The 19,166-nt window shown below is 39.4% G+C and overlaps 1 protein-coding gene across 12 annotated transcripts in view; it reads left to right on the forward strand.

Annotated features, from left to right (window-relative positions):
- The first annotated feature begins 29 nt into the window (after positions 1-29).
- Positions 30-19,166, forward strand: part of RIC3 (RIC3 acetylcholine receptor chaperone) — a 50,950-nt gene continuing 31,813 nt past the window's right edge. For all 12 annotated transcript variants that reach the window (XR_015552669.1, XR_015552670.1, XR_015552671.1 and 9 more), the window contains exon 1: positions 30-181. Coding sequence is in view for 8 of the 12 variants with exons in the window: in XM_004418401.3 (XP_004418458.1) it covers positions 58-181 (124 nt within the window). In the remaining 4 variants the exon portion in view is untranslated. The remainder of the gene's footprint in view (positions 182-19,166) is intronic.

A 19,166-nucleotide genomic window follows, 5' to 3' on the forward strand; every position in this document is an offset into this window, starting at 1 on the left:
TGCGTTTCCGGTTCCGGTACCGGTGGGCGTCCGCACTTGGGGGGAGCCTGAGCGGCCATGGCGTACTCGACGGTGCAGAGGGTGGTCGTGGCCTCGGGGCTGGTCCTGGCTGTGTCGCTGCTGCTGCCCAAGGCCTTCCTGTCCCGCGGAAAGCGGCAGGAGCCGCCGCCGGCGCCCGAAGGTAAGCGCAGGCCCGCTCCCCCTCAGCGGCGCGGCGCCGGGCGATGCTCCAGGGAGGGCGACTCCGGGAGTCTCCGTCCCCTCCCCGACATCCCCGAAACGCAGATCGGCCGGCGTGTGGGAGGTGCCAAGCCCCAAGTTCCCTTGGCATCCACGGGCAGCGGCCCAACTCCACCGGGCGCCGGATCCGGACCTGCCGCAGGAAGGGCCATTAATGCACGCATACATGCCTGAGCATCCTCTAGGTGACATCTCATACAATCATTGCTCGCAGCCCCTACCTCCTTCCCCTCCCAAGCTTAACTCACCCTGTCACCATCTGTTCAGGTGCTTTGAGTCAGGAGGGCTCCCACCTGGATTCCCGTTGTAGGGTTCCCGTCCGTGTGCTTTCTGTCGTGCTGCGTATGAAATAAAGTCAGTTGGAATTGGTGGTGTTAACCTTAATTCGTCGTGTACTTTCAGTTTGGGGTTGGGCGGCCACTGTTTCAGGCTCTTTTTGTGCCTTTTAAAATGTAACTTGAAGATTGTAATAATCCAAATTTCAATTGCCGAGATGAATTAATCACTTTACATCCCTTACTTAAACAGTTCTTTCTTTCCTTCTGTGAGAAAGATCAGCCCTGAGCTAACATCCAAGCCAGTCCTCCTCTTTTTTTTGCTGAGGAAGATCCGCCCTGCGGTAACAGCCGTGCCCATCTTCCTCCACTTGACATGAGTTGCCGCCACAGCACGGCCAGACAAGCAGTGTGTCGGTGCGCACCTGAGATCTGAGCCTGCGAACTACTGGCCACCGAAGCTGAGCGTGTACACCTAACCACTTGCGCCACTGGTCTAGCCCCCTTAAACAGTTATTTATGTCTTAATCATTTGTTATTGACATGATATATGTGGTGTTTAAAAATCCATCCTGTTGGTTGCGTTCTGGCTTTTACATAATGAGTGAGTGTAAAGGCGTAGATGCCAAAGGCTGGCAGAAGGAACTGGAACAATTCTCTATAAATCGTGAAGTTCTACTGGTAACTTTCTCCTTTAAATTATCTCTGTAACATCCTCAAGACATGTTTTCACCGTCTCCGAATACTTCCACTGATGTTCAACCTGTTGATTAAGCTCCTTTTGAACTGAATCCGCCTCCCTCTAGTTTGTGCACACAGCCTCTTGCACATCACAGATTATAAATACTACAGAGGCAAAGCACCAGGCTCTAGGAGTGGAGGGCACATTGACTCTAGAATTCTGTTTATAGAATTTGCTTGATAATCTTTATGCTTGTACAACTACTTACCTGGAAGAGACTTCTAAAAAATCTTTACGTTTGTTCTTATTTTATTCTTTCTGTCTTATTACAAAATCCCAGAGGTTTTACTCACTTTGTCTAATGATATTGCCTGCGTTGAAGAAGAGTAAATTCTTGATCATCTTAAGCAGTAAAGATCCTTCTAAAGCAGTATTTTACTGACTTGAATTCCCATTATGCTGAATTATCTTGAATAAGCTCTGCTGAATGAGTGGGAGACACTCTTCTGAAGGTTGTAGAGTATAGAGAGGAGATTAGACATGGCTCTCTCCCGTGAGAACTCAAGTGCTGGTATTCAATGTTCTCATTTTAGAATTTTGCACTGTCTGTTCTCTTTATTCCTGAAGTGGTCTTCCCTCAGCATCCTTCTCATTCAAGTTTCAGCTCAAATGTAACCTCCTCAGAGAAACTTCCCCTGATGACCCTAGCTAAAATAACTCTTTCCACTTCCACCATTCTCTATTCCATCATGTTGTTTTATTTTCTCTATTGCAGACATTACTATATGATATGAAATTTTCTTATTTGTTTACTCATTTATTTTTTGTCTCCGCCTTCTAGAATGCAAGCTCCATGAGGGCGTGGACTTTGTCTTGTTTACCACTATTTCTTCAGCACCTGGCATGTAATGGGCAGTCAGTGATACTTTTAAAGGAATAATTTAAGATTATGAAGCTACTGATATTGTGAATTCTCTTTTTGCATTAGTTACCAAAATAGTGTAATCTAGGCAAAAACTTATCTTGAAAGATATATTGCAGTAACTGAAATTTGCTAACTAAAATCCCTGCCCTGGTACACTGACATTTTAAAAACAGTGACTCCTAACCATTTTTAGGTTACATATAACTTTGAGAATCTGATGAAAGTTATGGATTTTCTCCCTAGAAAAATGCACATACTATTTATACATACATTCAGAATTTGAGTAGCAATTCAGAGAATTCACAGAACCCAGAAAACCCCTGCGTCGAAGAAAGGGACAGCCCCGAGTATTTGAAAATTCTTAAAATTTATGTCATTGGGGCTTCCATTTCTGCCCATTGTGGGTATGTGAAACAAACACAGTCCCTTTGCCACATGACAGCCATTAAGGTAGTCTTTTAGCAAATATTTATGATGTACCCTTTAATATAGTATACGCACAGTGTACAGATACTCTGATTCCAAGAAAAAATTAGCCAGATCTCTGCCTTAAAGAGTGCACAGTTTAGTAGAGGAAAACAGACATCAGATAAGTGCAAAAAAGCCTCAGTTGCAGGTACTCAAGTCCTTGCATGGAACAGTGGAGACACACAGTCAAATGGTCAGTTTTATAGGGGGCCCAAGAAAGGTGTCATAGAGGAGGAGAGTCTGTGTGTGTGTGTGTGTGTGTGTGTGTGTGTGTGTGTAACAGCTTTCTTGAGATATAATTCACATACTATACAGTTCAGTATACATTTAATATACTATACTATATATATTATATACTATAGTATGTGTATAATATACTATACACATACTATACAATATACATTTAAATATATTTAAAGTATACAATTCAATGATTTTTAGTATATTTACAGAGTTGTGCAACCGTCACGGCAGTCAGTTTTAGAATATTTCATCACCACCCCCAAAATCCCCACACACTAACCATCACTCTCCAACCCCCACCCTTCAGCCCTAGGCAACCACTAATCTACTTTCTCTCTGTATAGATTTGCCTGTCTGGACATTTCACATAAATGGACTCATACAATATGTGATTTTTTTGACTGGCTTCTTTACTTAGCATAATATTTTCAAGGTTTTTCCATGTTGTAGCATGTATCAGTACTTATTAACTTTTTATGGCTGAATAATATTCCGCTGTAAGGATATACTGCATTTTATTTGTATATTCATCCGCTGATGGATTTTGGGTTGTTTATATTTTTTGATTTTTATGAATGACGCTTTTAACATTTGTGTACAAATTTTTGTGTGGATATATATTTTTTCATTTCTCTAGGGTATATACATTTGGGAAATGTGAGCATTTTAGTGTAGCTGGAAATAAGAATGGAATTTCTGGGTCAGTTGATTGCTCTGTGTTTAACCGTTTTAGGAACTGGTAGACTGTTTTCCAAAGCAGCTGCACCATTTTACATTCCTACTAGCAACGTATGAGGGTTTTAGTTTTTCTACATCTTGCCAAAACTTGTTGCTTTCTGTCTTTTTGGTTATAGCCATCCCAGTGGGTATGAAGTGGGATCTTATTGTGGTTTCATTTTCATTTCTCGACAAGTAATGACTTTGAACATCTTTTCATGTGTTTGTTGGCTATTTGTGTATCTTCTTTGGAGAAATGTCTATTCAGATCCTCTGCCCATTTTTAAATTGGGTTACTAGTCTTTTTATTGTTGAGTTGTAAGAGTTCTTTATTTTAGATACAAGTCCATTATTAGATATATGATTTGCAAATGTTTTCTCTCATTCAGTGGGTTGTCTTCACTATCTTGATGGTGTCTTTTTAAGAAGAATAGTTTTTAATATCGATGAAGTCCAATTTATCTAATTTTTCTTTTGTTGCTTCTGCTTTTGCTGTCATATCTAAAAATCATTGCCAAATCCAAGGTCATGAAGATTTACTCCTGTGTTCTCAAGGTTTATAGTATTTCCTCTTACATTGAAGTTTTTGATCCATTTTGAGTTAATTTTTGTATATGGTGTGAGGTAGAAGTCCAACTTCATGTGAATATACTGGTTTCCCAGCACCATTTGTTGAAAAGATGGTTCTTTTTTTGTGCGTGTGTGTGTGAGGAAGATTGGCCTTGAGCTAATATCTGTTGCCAATCTTCCTCTTTTTGCTGAGGAAGATTGGCTCTGATCTAACATCCGTGCCCATCTTCCTCTATTTTGTATATGGGACACTGCCACAGCATGGCTTGATGAGTGGTGTGTCAGTCTGCACCTGGGATTCGAACCTGCGAACCCCAGGCCGCTGAAGCAGAATGCTCGAACTTAACCACTATGCCACCAGGCTGGCCCCAAAAGACTTCTTTTTACATTGAATTGTTTTGACACCCTTGCTGAAATTCAGTTGCCTATAAGTCTGAGAGTTTATTTCTGGACTCTCAATTCTGTTCCATCCATATAGATATAAATAGACACAGAAAGAGGTGTCAGATATACCTGTGCTTATGCCAGTTCCATACTGTCTTGATTACTGTAGCTTTGTCATAAGTTTTGAGATTGTGAAGTGTGAGTCCTCCAACTTTGTTCTTTTTCCAGATTGATTTCTGAGTCCTACGACCCAGCATTTCCATATAAATTTTAGGATCAGCTTGTCAAAATCTACACAAAAAGCCAGCTGAGATTTTGATAGATGATGTTGAATCTGTAGATCAATTTCAGGAGTATTGCCGTCTTAACAATGTTAAGTCTATCAATCTATGAAGACAGTATTTCTTTTTATTTATTTGTCTTTAATTTCTTTCAAAGAAGTTTGTAGTTTTCAATGTACAAATTTTATTTTGTTAAATGTATTCCTAAGTATTTTATTCTTTTTTTTGTGTGAGGAAGATTAGCCCTGAGCTAACATGCATTGCCAATCCTCTTCTTTTTGCTGAGAAAGATTGGCCCTGGGCTAACATCTGTGCCCACCTTCCTCTACTTTATATGGGACGCTGCCACAGCATGGCTTGACAAGCAGTGCGTTGGTCCGCACCCGGCATCTGAACCTGCAAGCCTCGGGCCACTGAAGCGGAGTGCGCGAACTTAACCACTAGCCACCGGGCTGGCCGTGATACTATTGTAAATTAAATTATTTCATTAATTTTACTTTCAGATTGTTCATTAGTAGTGTATAGAAATACAATTGATTTTTGTGTGTTGGTATTGTATCCTGCAACCTTGCTGAATTGTTTGTTAGCTCTAGTACATGATCATGTTGTCTACAAATAGATATAGTTTTACTTCTTTCTTTCCAATCTGCATGTCTTTTATTTCTTTTTCTTGCCTAACTGCCCAGGCTAGAATCTCCAGTACAATGTTGAATAGAAGTAGTGAGAGTGAATGTCCTTGTCTTGTTCCTGATCTTAAGAAGAAATCCTTTATACCATTAAGTGTGGTATTACCTGTGGGTTTTTTGTCGATGCCTTTTATCAGACTGAGGAAGTTCTCCTCTATTCCTACTTTGTTCAGTTGTTTTTATTATGAAGTGGTGTTGAATTTTGTCAAATGCTTTTTCTGTGTATATTGAGATGATCATGAGAATGAAGGACAAAACCTTCATTCTATTGATATGATGTATGACATAATTGATTTTTTGACGTTAAACCAACTTTGCATTCGTTGGCTAAAGTGAGGAGGTAGCTCTTAATGTATGTTTATCAGTCAGATTAAGAAGGGCATTCTAGGCAGAGGGAACACAGAGCAAAAAACCCTGAAAACCCAGAGCCTTGAAATAGCCTTTGAGTTGTAAGAGATGAGACCAAAGAAGTTGGCAGGAGCTGAACCGTGAAGATTTTTTTCTGCCATACCTAAGGAGTTTAGATGTTATTCTAAAGGCAGAGGACGCCGTTGTGAGTTTGTAGAAGAGAAACATCCAGTCTGGTTTTAGAAAGGACACCTGGCAGCAGTGTAGAGGCTGCACTGTGAGGATTTCTTCAGGGAGAAGATTGCTGCAGTAGCCCTGTTGAGACATCCTGAGCATCATTAAGCCAGTGTCGTTGGGCTCATCAGTTAGGATGCTCATGACAAGTGACAGAATATTCAGCTTGAACTGCCTTAAGACAAAAAGGGAATTTATTGTCTTGTGTAAATTAAAAGACCCTGGGTTAGAACTGACTTCCAGTGTGGTTTGATGCAGAGATTCACAATCTCATCAGGGCTCCAGCTCTGATTTCCTATGTACTTTTCACTTCTGGGTTTCTTCTCAAGTTGGCTCTGTCTTCTGACTGCTCTTCTGACAGTTGCTACTGACTGTAGCAACAATGGTTGCAACAGTTCCAGACATCTCCTCCTCACATTCCATTGTCCAGAGAAAGGGAGAGTGTGTGTTTTCTTTTAAACCTTCCTTCACTCCCACCTCACTCTTATTTCTTCCCTCCCTTTCTTTCTCAGTAGTTTGAGCTAAGATATCTACCCATCTTAATGGCTTGCATTTTTGCAGTGCTGTGGGTAGAAAGAATATGCTGATTAACCACTCTGGAGTTGAGAGTGATTCTCAAGGGAAATAGAGGTCCTGAGGAAGAAGGAGTAAATGGAGCAGAGGAGGCTGTCAACACTGGGTAGGAGGGAAGAGAACAATTTTAAGAGACATTTTTAAATAGAAGTGGAAGGCGAGGGAGAAGGAGGAGTCTTGGATTACTCTCAGGTTATTGGCTTAGGTGAATAGATAGATGGTGATACCCTTGACCAAAATAGGAATGGGAAAAAGTAGATTAAAGGGAGAAGTTGGTGAATTCAGGAATTTGAAGACTACTATCATGTCGCCTTCTTCAGTCTGTTTTCCTGTATTGACATCCCTAGCTCCCTCATCCCTTCTTCATATGACGTAGTTCCCAGTGTCTCCACACAGCCCTCTCAGAAGGCAGATAACAGCAAGCGTGAGCCAGTTAGCTTATGGGGGAGCAGCCTGTTGCATCCCCCCACCCTCCTTTTTTTAATTCTTTACTTCTCTTAATGCATCCTGGGGATTGCTTCAGATTTTTGGCATTTTACTTGCTGACTTTGCTGTATATTAGAATCCTAAGCTTTTTTGTTTATTTTTTCTTTTAATAGTTGCTGCTCATCTAGGTTTTGTCCATTTTGTACTATTTGCTTGATGTTTGGGATCAAATATAGGACTTCATAGTCTTCCCTGTTGCATTTTATCTGTTTAAATTTGGTTCAGAATTCTAGCCTCTTGAAATTTTTTCAGGGCATTCATTGTTCCATTCAGTGTGTTTGTTTACCATCTTTCTTAGCTCTATGCCATTCTTGATTTTTTTTATTTATTCTTTTTTAAACTTATTATTTATTTATTTATTTTTTGAGGAAGATTGGCCCTGTGCTAACATCTGTTGCCAATCTTCTTCTTTTTTCTTTTTTTCTCCACAAAGCCCCAGTACATACTTGCGTATCATAGCATTCTCGATTTTTTAGGTTGTTTGTTAAAGACATTCTTTAACAACTTTTTTGTTAAAGACATTTTCAAACATAAGCAAAAGTGGAGAGAGTAGTAAAATGAATCTACATCCCTCTGCTTCAACAGCCATCATCTGTGTCATGGATATCCCCACCTACTTTTCTCCCTATACGTGTGATTATTTTGAAGCAAATCCCAGACATTGGATCATCTCCTCCTTAAATACTTCAGTATACATCTCCAAAAGAATAAGGATGCTTCTTAAGATGTAGCCACAATACCATTATCACACCTAAAAACACAATAATTCCTAATGTCATTAAATATCCAGTTGGTGTTCAGGTTTCTCCCACTGCCTCATAATTTTTTTTTCACAATTTTACCCTTGACTGTGATCAACATGTCTTCTTGATAGATCATTCAAATTATTTTTTATAAGGTATCAGTCATCCGAAACTGCTCTTAAGGTTGCACCAGTCTATTCACTGAAACCTTTTATGTTGAGTTATTCAACCAGTTGGTCATTTGATTGCTTTACTCTGTCTTATTTTGTTCTTCGACTTGGTCTGCCTGCTTCCTGCCTTCCGCCTTTCAGTCTGTTCTCAACACAGCAGTCATACTGATCCTGTTTAAAGCTGTGTCTCCATTCCACGAAACTCGAAACTCGCCAGGGCTTCCTGGCTCACTCAGATAAAAGATAAAGTATGTACATGCCCTAAAAGGCCCTGCTTAATCCTCTTCCCCATTTCCTTCTACTTTTCCCTCTTTCTCACTTTGCTTTGACCACACTGGCCTCCTTCTCGCTCTTCCTTGAACATGTCAGACATGCTCTCACCTCAGGGCCTTTTCATTTGCTGTTTCCTCTGCCTGCAGTGCTCTTTCTTGGATATCCACGTGCCTTTCCTTCGTCATCTTTATGTCTTCACTCAAATGACATTTCCTGAGCCGCCTTCAGACACTCCAGCTAAAATCTTTACTTCCCCTGATGTGTCCTATCCCCTTTGCCTGCTTTAATTTTTCTCCTTAGTATTTATCATTATCTTGTTATCTGTTTTTCCACTTAGAAAGGAGGCTCCATGAGGGCAGGGGTTTTTGTTTGTTTTGTTCACTGCTGTGTCTCCAGCTTTAGACCAGGCCTGCACAGAGTAGACAGTAAGTATTTATTAATGAATGAAAGAATGAGTGAATTGAGTGAACTTATGAATGCTGGCTCCCAGGGATCATGGTTTCCTCTATTAGCATTTGTAAGCCATTACCTTATTATTATTATTTATGGTTACATAAATTATTGTGCATCCATGTGATAGACCATTATGAATATAGTAAATTATATTCATGAAGAGTTTTAAATTATATGGTAAGATTATATGCTTTAAGTGAAAAGTAAAGATATATTCACTATGTATGTTCACTAGAAAGAAATAGGCCAACATTTTAACAATGGTTATTTCTGGATCATGGAATTATGGGTGGTTGTTATTCATTACACTTTTCTGTACTTTCTCAATTTTCCATGGGTATGCATTTCTTATATAATCAGGAAAAAAAAAATAGTTTCTTCCTTCCCACATCCACTCCTTCAAAAAAATGGAATCCTTTTTAGAATCTAGCCCAAGAGCTACAACGTGTTCACTTCTCTCTAGTTGAAAAGTCCACCATCCACTTTCTACCTTTTGCAAACTGGAACAATAGATATCTATCTCCATTCTTTCAAGATTTCTTTTCTTATCAACATAATTTCTTAAAATTTTCTTTAGTTCAGTAACCTTATTCACAAGTTTTCCCATTCTTCTTGGTAGAAATTATTTAGTGAACAGACTTGAACTTATCCTTCTCACCCATCTGGGACTTTATTTTTTTTTCCTTGGAATTGTTAATTCTCTTCCATTTAACCCAAAATTCCTTCCCTCTGATGGAGAATATGAAAGCAAAATAGAGGTTGAGAAGTTCTGCTTTCTCAGCATTACATTTTATCATCAGGCAAATTGCCTTTTTGCTCTAAATTAAATACCCCTTTTGCTTTGCTAGCCTTTTTGTAAGTCTTAATTATTTTAGACCTTGGCCTTCTCGTGTGGTTCTTCCAAGTCTTGCCATTCATTCCTGCTGATTGCTTATGTGTCTTGCTGTTCATCTTTTGTCTGCTGTTTTAGAAGAGCTACCTGTGCATCTACTTTTTTTCCTCTGCCTTTCCTACCTGCTTGAGAATTTTTGAAATGCCCAAGCAGAAATGCATATTAAGAGCTTTCCTCTTAGAGAGGGTCTCATGCCATGGTACTGTCTCTCTACTTTCAGAACTTCGTAATTCTGCCTTCCTAGAGCCTGTGCCACACAACCCCTGCTTTGTTCACAAATAAATTGGACAGTCTCTTTCTCCTATGGTTCTCCTTTGATTTCACCGACCAGTTTCTTCTCTGGCCAGAGTAGCGGTTCCCTGCTCACCGTAGGTGTCTGTGGAACATGAAAGTGTCAGCACACTAGGTCAGGAACTTGTTAGTTGTTCGATGTTAGCTGCCTGAGACTTTGAACAGGTGCCAGAGCAGTTGAAGCCCTCCAGATGACAGGTATGCTGCTTCTGTGCTAGAGTCGGCCTCAGGAGAGTCCTGCCCACTGCTGGGGCCTGTGGTACTCCCATGATAATGTTGTATCTGGCATCTCTGCTGCTGACCCTTCCTGCCCATGTTTTCCAGTAAGCATCTCACTTTGGATGCCCATAAATAGGGTTTCTCACCAGCCCCTCCCAGATAGCCCTGTTCCTCTGGAATAGCTCACTCTTGTGACCATGTTCTCCTCAAGCGAGGCCTGCCCAATGAGTCCTGAGCTCTCTCAGATGTGAAAATACACACACACACACACATTCATACCTAAGTCTTTGTTATATTAAATTAGCTCTTTGTGTGTTGGTATCTAAGTGCCTGAGGACAAATGTATTATTTTGGTCTCTTACCTTTTCTTTTCTCCTAATGAAATACCAGATATCTACTCTGAAAGAGTGTCAAAGGTGAGAGGAGACAATTTGAGAGCCTGTGAATGCATGTAAATTAGATACTTTTTCAAGTTCAGAAACTTATAGGTGAGTGGGTATGGAGCAGAGTGGTGAGTGTGGGGCACCTTGATTAGTCACCCTGACTGCCATTTTCTATTCTCAAAACGGAAATTAAAATCACTGAGGATAATGGAGTAAAAAACTATTTTTAGCTCTGAGAGTGACTGAAAACCTGGGTCTTAAGATTCCATTGAAGGCCAGTAGGCACAGTATAAATCATCCAGATCAGTTCAACAAAGCATACAGCATGCAAGACCCAGAGCATGCCCTGTTCGGGACCCAACATAAAGAAAACACTAGACTTTTAGTCAAAAAGTTCTTGGTTTGTCCTCCAGCCACAGAGCACCAGGAATACACCTGTAGTTGAATAAGTTGGGTTTATTACTTGTTGCAGCAAGGGAGAATGCACACCGTGGGGCAGCATGTGGCATCTCAGTAAGGGTGTGCTGGAAAAATCTTATTATAGGATTTGGGCATATGTTAGGTGATTTTTGAGGAAGGTTTGGGGCTTTGCTCTGGATTGGATGCTCTCAGGAAGTGGGGCACATTCTATAGCTGGGTATCTTAATAGAGTTTATCTAAAGAGAGAGCAGACTAGAGAAAAGCTAAAGCTGTAATTGGTGAAGAAGCAGCAGTCACTCGTTATCCAGGAATAGGGGGTATTTGATTTTTTTTGGCTTGGATGGTATTCATGTTTTGTCTGTGTTGAGGCAGATTACAGAGTGGTCTTACTTTTTTGTCTTGATCCATCATGGTCACAGAATGATTTTGTCTGATGTTGATGTTCTGAAATTGCTTATGTTTAACAGGAGAACTCCAAGACCTAACTGTGAGTGCCAGGCCAGCTCATAGCAACACCAAGACTTAGTTGATAGTACCAGGCCAGCTTCTGGATGTCAGAGGCTGCTTTTCTTGTTCTCTGATGTGATTTGTAGGTTTCGGTCAGCACTAATGGTACTTAGTCAAGGATGGGTAGGTAGAAATGGTATTTAGTGGAAGTTGTTACCTATTTCTGTTTCCCAATCCATTCAAGTAGAGGCTGTAAGACACATAAATATAACTCTTGAATAAGGCTAAGTGTGGTAAGTGCAATTAAAGAGGTTCAAGCAGTGTGTTCTAGGTGCATGGGGGTGACATGAGAAAATGCTTTGGAGGCGAGGGCAGTATTTGGCCTGGACGTTGAAGGATAGGCTGGGTTAGATATGTGGAGTTAGAGAGAAAAGGAAAACCATTGGAGTAAGCAGAAAGCAAAAGCTTTGAGGCAAGAAATCACAAGGCTGGCTCAAAGCACAGTGAAAAGTCTAGTTAGGCTGAATCAGGAGTATGTAATGGGAAGGAAATGTGAAGAGGTACTTTTGGATTAGATTATGGAATTCAGTTGTTTAGGAATTCAGTTTGTAGGGAGGGAAAATCAGAATTTGTTAAATACCTACTGTGTGCGCTGGGTGCTTTGTATATGTTATCTTATTTAATCTGTAATCCTGTAACAACCCTGAGAAGTAGGTATCATTATACCCATTTTACAGAGGATGAAAATGAGCTCTAGAAAGGTTAATTTAACCCCTACTTAAATAGTTGGAGGAGCAGTCAGGATCTTAACTAATGACCAAAACGACGGTGCTCATTTTACTTGCTTTTGCTGCCTCCCGTGTAACACAGCCTCTTGTCATCAGTGGGAACCATTGAAAACTTTTGATCAGAGAAATAGCAAGACCAGTTAGAATTATGCTTTAGGAAGATTACTCTGGTAACAAAACAGGAATAGTTAACATATATTGAGTATATGGACTAGGCCCTGTGCTAAGCAACTTAGACACGCAAATATCTCTTTTAGTAATGTGTAGGATGAATTGGGAGTGGGGAGGTTGGTAAAAGATGAAAAGATTTGGTTAAACTAGTAGAAACCATCAAAGCAGTGGTCAGCAAGGTAGAGTTAGGTGGGAAGGGAATGTAACAAGATTGGGGGCCCTTGGAGGAGACTGGTGAGGAACAAACAGTCAGCTCTTGTCTCAGCCTCCACTTGAAGTCATGTTGAATTAAATATGGCCTCTAGAACTTCCTCAGTATTTAGAGAGAAGATTACATATCTTAAGGAACTAGCCTATTAAGACCTTTCTTGAACTGCGGTAATCAGAAACATAAACACGTCCAGTTCTTTATTGATTTATTTGCCCTAAGAATGAAATGCTGCACATGGTTTAATGTTGCTTTCAGAAAGCTCTTTTGTTAACAGTGCTAGAGTTTTTGTTTTTGTTTTTAGCGATAGGGATGGTTATTAACAAGGGAAAGTAGAGCTTCACTCTGTAAAATCCATTAAGTTTTTAGTCAAGCTTAAATGATATGCTAAGTGAAATTTTAATAATTAAATAAACCTAAATACGGAGAAAGCTTTCAATAAACAATTGGGATTTAGTCAAGTTCCATTTTATAGAATACTTAAGTACATGTAGAGATAGTGAATGCAGCTGTTTTCTATTTTGGAAAGTCTGCAATTTTAATGTTCTAATATCTTTAATGTTCTGATCTCTGTAGCTGCTTTTCTTTTGTTAAAGCAAATTACAAACAGGATATTTTTTAATGTAGCTATAAAGTAGAATGTTTGTAATAGTGAAAAATAGAAAATAACCTAAATGTTCCTCAGCTGGAGAGTGGGTAAATAAATTGTGACATAGATATACAAGGAGATGCTATATAGCAGTTTGAGTGGATGAACTAGAGCTACGTGCATCAACATGGGTACATTTCTAGGCCAAATATTGATCCCCAGCCAGAAAAAAGGCAAAAAAGGGAAGTTACAGAAGCATGAGTACAGTATGATACCATAATATAAAGGTTTTTTTTAAATTGTGATAAAATATACATAACATAAAACTTATCATTTTAACCATTAGGTGTAGAGTTCAGTGGCATTAAATATATTCACATTGTTATACAACTATCACTACCATCCATTCATAATACGAGGTTTTGAAACACTCGACAATACCATCTATTGTTTATGGACACATGCTTCCGTGCTAAAGTCTAAAAGCACACATTCTCATGAGCACCAAATCCAGAGTCATGGCTATCTCAAGAGAGAGTGGGAAGGAGAGTGTGCAAGGGGCTCCAGTTACAGCTGCGTGGTAGGTAGGCATACAAATGCTCCTATGTTATCATCTGTACTTTTTTGTACACTTGGAATATTTCACTTCAAAAATTTCTCTTTTAAAAAATAATTTCAACTAGACATCTCCACGTGTTTTAGTCATTGACTTTTTAAACGTTCTGGGCTGTTCAGTTCTAAGAAACATGATGGTACCAAGATCCAAGAGGTGAGGTTGCTCCCTGTTGAGGACAGTTAACTTTAGGAAGAGGAAAATTTCTTCCACATTCAGCATTCTGACCCCAGCTTGCCATCTCAAGTGTACCTTTGGTCACAGGTGACAGAGGTTATAGGTCTGAGGCCTAAAGGTCTGAGAGAATGATTCTACAAAGGAAAGACATAGAGGAGGAGAGCAAGGTTTGGAAGGTGAAAATGAGTTTCATTTTTAGGTTTGAGATTACAGACATACAAAAGGACATATGTACTAATGCGATTTAGAGATAAGAGACGAGCTTGGAGGAAAGGTCGGAACTAGAGCTATACATTTTGGAAATGATAATGGATCCTTTGAGAATGAATGAGTTTGCCAAAGGAAAAAGGATAAAGAAAGAACAGAAGTTGAGACAAAATCTTGAGGAGAGGGGATTAGAGAAGAACCAGTGGAAGAGATAAGGACTAGGTTGAGGGATCAGTCAGTGGGGAAAGAACAACTCAGGAGAGTGACGTGTCGTGGAGATTAAGGCAGGAAAGTTTGACAAGGATTTATTCAGATTAATCCAGTATTTATTGAATGACTAGTATGTGGTAATCACTTTTTTGTGTTGCAGAGGAGTCTTGTGAGTGAGAACTGAGTAAAAGCCGTTGGATTTGATGGTTAAGGTACCATCACCATATTGCTGTAATTATACTTCTTATCTGTAAACTCTGTAAAGATAGGGACTCTGTCTTATTTATCATTTTAATCTCAATGTCTGGCACAGTGCCTGGCATGTTATTAAGTGTTCAGTAGTAAATATGTGAACTATTACACTGAATATGAAATGCTCAGATTTCTCCTAGGATATGAAACATATTTTTACCATCTAGTTGTCTGTCCCATTGCTCTCCAGTTCCCTCTCCTACCTTTGAAAATAATGTTTTCTCCTTTTTCAGCACCTCTTTGATTCCAGTCTACAATTTCTTTATCAATAACCTCTTTTCAAATTAGTTTTACTGTGTTTCTCTACTTCTTGCCACATCGTGCTTCATTCAGTGTTGCTCTTTGAAACCCTGTGTTGTTCTTCCTTTCTTACTCCTGTTACTCACTTGTTAAACACTCAGTATAAAGAAGACAGTTCTAACAGAGCTGTACCGAGGTGGCATGGGCTTCCTGGGGGGAAGTACTGAGTTTCCTGTTTGATGGTATTCAGCAGAGTCAGGACCACCACTTAAGGGAGGTTAGGGTATTGAACACAAATGGTTAGACTAGATGACTCTAAAAAAATTGTAGCTCTTTTGAGATGTAATTCACATACCATGCAATTTACCTATTTAAAGTGTACTATCAGTGGTTTTTAATATAGTCACAGAATTGTGCAACCATCACCACAATCAATTTTAGAACATTTTTATCACTCTCCCTCAAACAAAAAACCCATATCCATTACCAGTCAATTTCCTTCCCCGCACACCCTCCCCCAGCCCTAAGCAACCACTAATCTACTCTCTGTCTCTATAGATTTGCCTATTCTGGCCATTTCATATTAATGGAATCATATAATATGTGGTCTTGCATGACTGGCTTTTTTTCACTTAGCATTATGTTTTCAAAGTTCATCAGTACTTCTTTCCTTTTTATAGCCAAATGGTATTCCATTGTGTGGATATACCACGTTTTGTGTATCCAATCATCAGTGATGGACATTTGGCTATTATGAGTAATGCTGCTATGAACATTTGTGTACAAGTTTTTGTGTGAGCATATTCTTCTTGTGTATATACCTAAGAGTGGAATTGCTGGATCATATGGAAATTTTACCCTTTTGAGGAACTGTCAGACTGTTTTTGAAAGTGGCTGCACTATTTTACATTCCCACCAGCAGAGTATGATAGTTCCCTTTTCTCCACATTCTTGCCAGCACTTTTTATTATCTGTCTTTTTGATTATAGCACCCTAGTTGGTGTAAAGTAGTATCTCACTGTGGGTTTAATTTACGTTTTCTTGATGACTAGTGGTGTTGAACGTCTTTTCTTGTGCTTATTGCCCATTTATATATCTTCTTTGGAGAAATGTTTAAGATCCTTTGTTCATTTTTAATTGGGTTATTTGTCTTTTTATTGTTGAGTGGTAAGAATTCTTTCTATAATTTGGATACTAGACCCTTATCAGATATATGATTTGCAAATATTTTCTTCTATTCAGTGGGTTGTCTTCGTGTTCTTGATGGTGTCCTTTGCAGCACAAAAGTTTTAAAATTTGATGAAGTCCAGTTTACCTATTTTTTCTTTGGTTGCTTATGCTTTTGGTGTCATATCTAAGCAAACATTACGTAATCCAAGGTCATAAAAATTTGTGTTTGTTTTCTTCTTAGAGTTTTATGGTTTTATCTCTTGCATTTAGGTCTTTAATCCATTTTGAGTTAATTTTTAAAATTTTAGTATGGTGTGAGGTAGGGGTCCAACTTCATGCTTTTGCGTGTGGATATCTAGTTGTCCCCATACCATTTGTTGAGAGACTGGATGACTTTTAAGGCTCCTTCTGACTCTGAAGATTCTACGATGCTTTGTAGTTTATTGGTTTCTTTTATTGTTTAATCAAGTGGACAGTCAGGATTTCATGTGATGGCCATCCTTTTCCCAAGAATACATTGTGTCTAAAAACAGGGATTGCTATTAGTCTTTTATCAGTTTCTTCTAGACTTCTCAGTTGCTTTCAATTCTGTCCTCCTTTGCCTTTTATGATATTGGTTTGCTTCTGGTCTTGTTTGACCAGCTCAGTTTTCTTTTCTTCCTCTTTTTGCAGATAAGTTCACATACCCCTCCAGCCTTTTTGGAATGGGAACCATTCATCATTTAATTTTAATTAGCTTTGTCATGTAGGTGGCTTAGAATTTCTTCTCAAGCCTCACTACAGTCTAATAAAAATTTCCTCTGATTGTGCCACCAACACCTGGAATTGAACGTGTGAAAAATATACTCAGTCTTCCCTAAGCATAAGCCCTTCCACTTTTCCTTATTGGCTTCTCCTAGTATCTTAAACTTACCCTGGAGTTTTCTGACCCCCTCCCCCACCAGCTCTCTATTCTGTTCAGTATTACATGCTGCTGATCATTACATGGTAAGAGCCCTTGGACCTATCCTTTCCTTTTTGCAGCTATACCCTGCACCTCAGGCCCTTGCATCTCAGAGCTAAATTACTGCCTTTTTGCTTATTTCCTAGACCCTAGTTTCTTTCTCTCTGCGTTAGACCCTATACTCAATTGCTAGATCAATCCCCCTCAAACACTCTTCTCATTAAGTCGTTTCCCTGATCCTAGACCCACAGTATCAAATTTATACACCACAGGTTAGCACTTAAACTCCTCCCACCTCCACTTCCCTCTCCTGTCTCTTGTTACTTCCCTAAATGGAGCCAAACTAATTTGGTAGTTAGCCTTATTTATTCTTTATTCTTATTTCTTTTCTCACGTCTTTCTCAGTACACACATTCTTCTTTCCTCCTGGTGTGCCTTTGCTCCTCTGCTATTCTGAATCTCATTCCCTTCAGTGATTGGTCTCATTTGTCTCCTCTCCTCTTTTTTTCCTTTTTGCATTCTTTCAGGACGTACTTAGACATTTAGTTTGTCTAGTAATAAGGTCCATGATAACCTGTCCCTTTTTTGTTGTTGTTTGTTGTTTTGGATGTACTACTTTTTGAAAACATTGTTTCATGTGAGAACTATTGTTTCTATTTCATTTATGGCTCTTCTCCTTTCCTACCTACAGCACAGAGTCCTGAACATAATAACTGTCCAATAAATCTTCCTGGCTGACAGAGCTATAAAAGTTTTGGGGGGGATGTGTAGTGTTGAGCATCATCATCATTTTTCAATTTTAGAAATGCAAAATAATGCCTTTTGTGCCATTACATGATTTTAATTTTTTATATTTTGTTTTATGCCAAGTTTTGAAGACAGTGTTCTCAGTACAGAAAATGAAGTTCAACAGCATATTATTACAAATATTAAATCTAGTGTATTGAACAGTAGCCACCTGATATATCAGATTCTCTCAAGAGAAAGGTTAGCTTCTTGGATGTTGGCTAGGCATTTTTTGAAGATACATTATAGCCTTAAAGCCAGTGTTCACCATTTAACGTATTAAGATCCTTGGCAATTTAATAGCAACATAGTCACCAGCACCCAGAATAAGGAGTGGTGACCTGGTTTCCTTCTTCTGTCTGAAGCTGAGCTTCTGTTGCTGACCTGCTCTTAAAAAAGAAGCATTTCGGGCCGGCCCCGTGGCTTAGTGGTTAAGTGCGTGTGCTCCGCTACTGGCGGCCCGGGTTCGGATCCTGGGCGTGCACCGACGCACCGCTTCTCCGGCCGTGCTGAGACCGCGTCCCACATACAGCAACTAGAAGGATGTGCAGCTATGACATACAACTATCTACTGGGGCTTTGGGGGGAAAAAAAAAAAAAGGAGGAGGATTGGCAATAGATGTTAGCTCAGAGCCAGTCTTCCTCAGCAAAAAGAGGAGGATTAGCATGGATGTTAGCTCAGGGCTGATCTTCCTCGCAAAAAAAAAAAAAAAAGAAGCATTTCTTCCCATAATTTCCATGTCATCCAAAGTCAATATCAGGAGGGAAAGGAAGATTTTTTGAGTGGAGCTTGGCTGACAGAGAATACAAGGCAGAAGGCAGCTCCCAGGCCAGTCGCTAGCTGTCTCTCCTCCCTGCCTGCCCACCTGCCACCTTTCTTACCTCAGGAGCAGAGCTGACTTCAAGATAGTCCTCAGTTCATAGCACCTGATTAATGTCATCAGTGCAAGTTTCCTTTCTTGTTTTGTTCTTTTCTTTTTAACCCTTTATCTTCAATCCACATGCCCATTCCTGTCCCCATTCATATGCACTCACTTCAGTGTTTGTGTTTTATGTCCTTATACCTACATATTTGCTTGAAGGATACGTAGTATAGTGATGATGTGTCTTCAGCTTACAGAATGGTATTTGCTTAGTTTTTTTTGCTCAATGCTATGCTTTTTAAGATGTATTCATGTTGCTGTAGGTACATTTAAAATTTGATTTCTAAAAGCTACATAGAATTCCATATTTGTATCCACTCCATTTTTATTTTTCAGTCTTCCAGTTATGGAAATCAAAGTTACTTCAAGCTCCTTGGTACAACATCATCACAGTGAACATTCTCACACAGGTCTATAAAGTCTATAATTCAAATTTGGATATAGACAGCCTTATTTGAGAGTTTCTCTGGAATTTATCCACCAGAG

This window comes from Ceratotherium simum, chromosome 7 (genome assembly GCF_057802395.1).
Source record: "Ceratotherium simum simum isolate JZ-2026a chromosome 7, ASM5780239v1, whole genome shotgun sequence".
In the NCBI taxonomy this organism is placed as follows: Eukaryota; Metazoa; Chordata; class Mammalia; order Perissodactyla; family Rhinocerotidae; genus Ceratotherium; species Ceratotherium simum.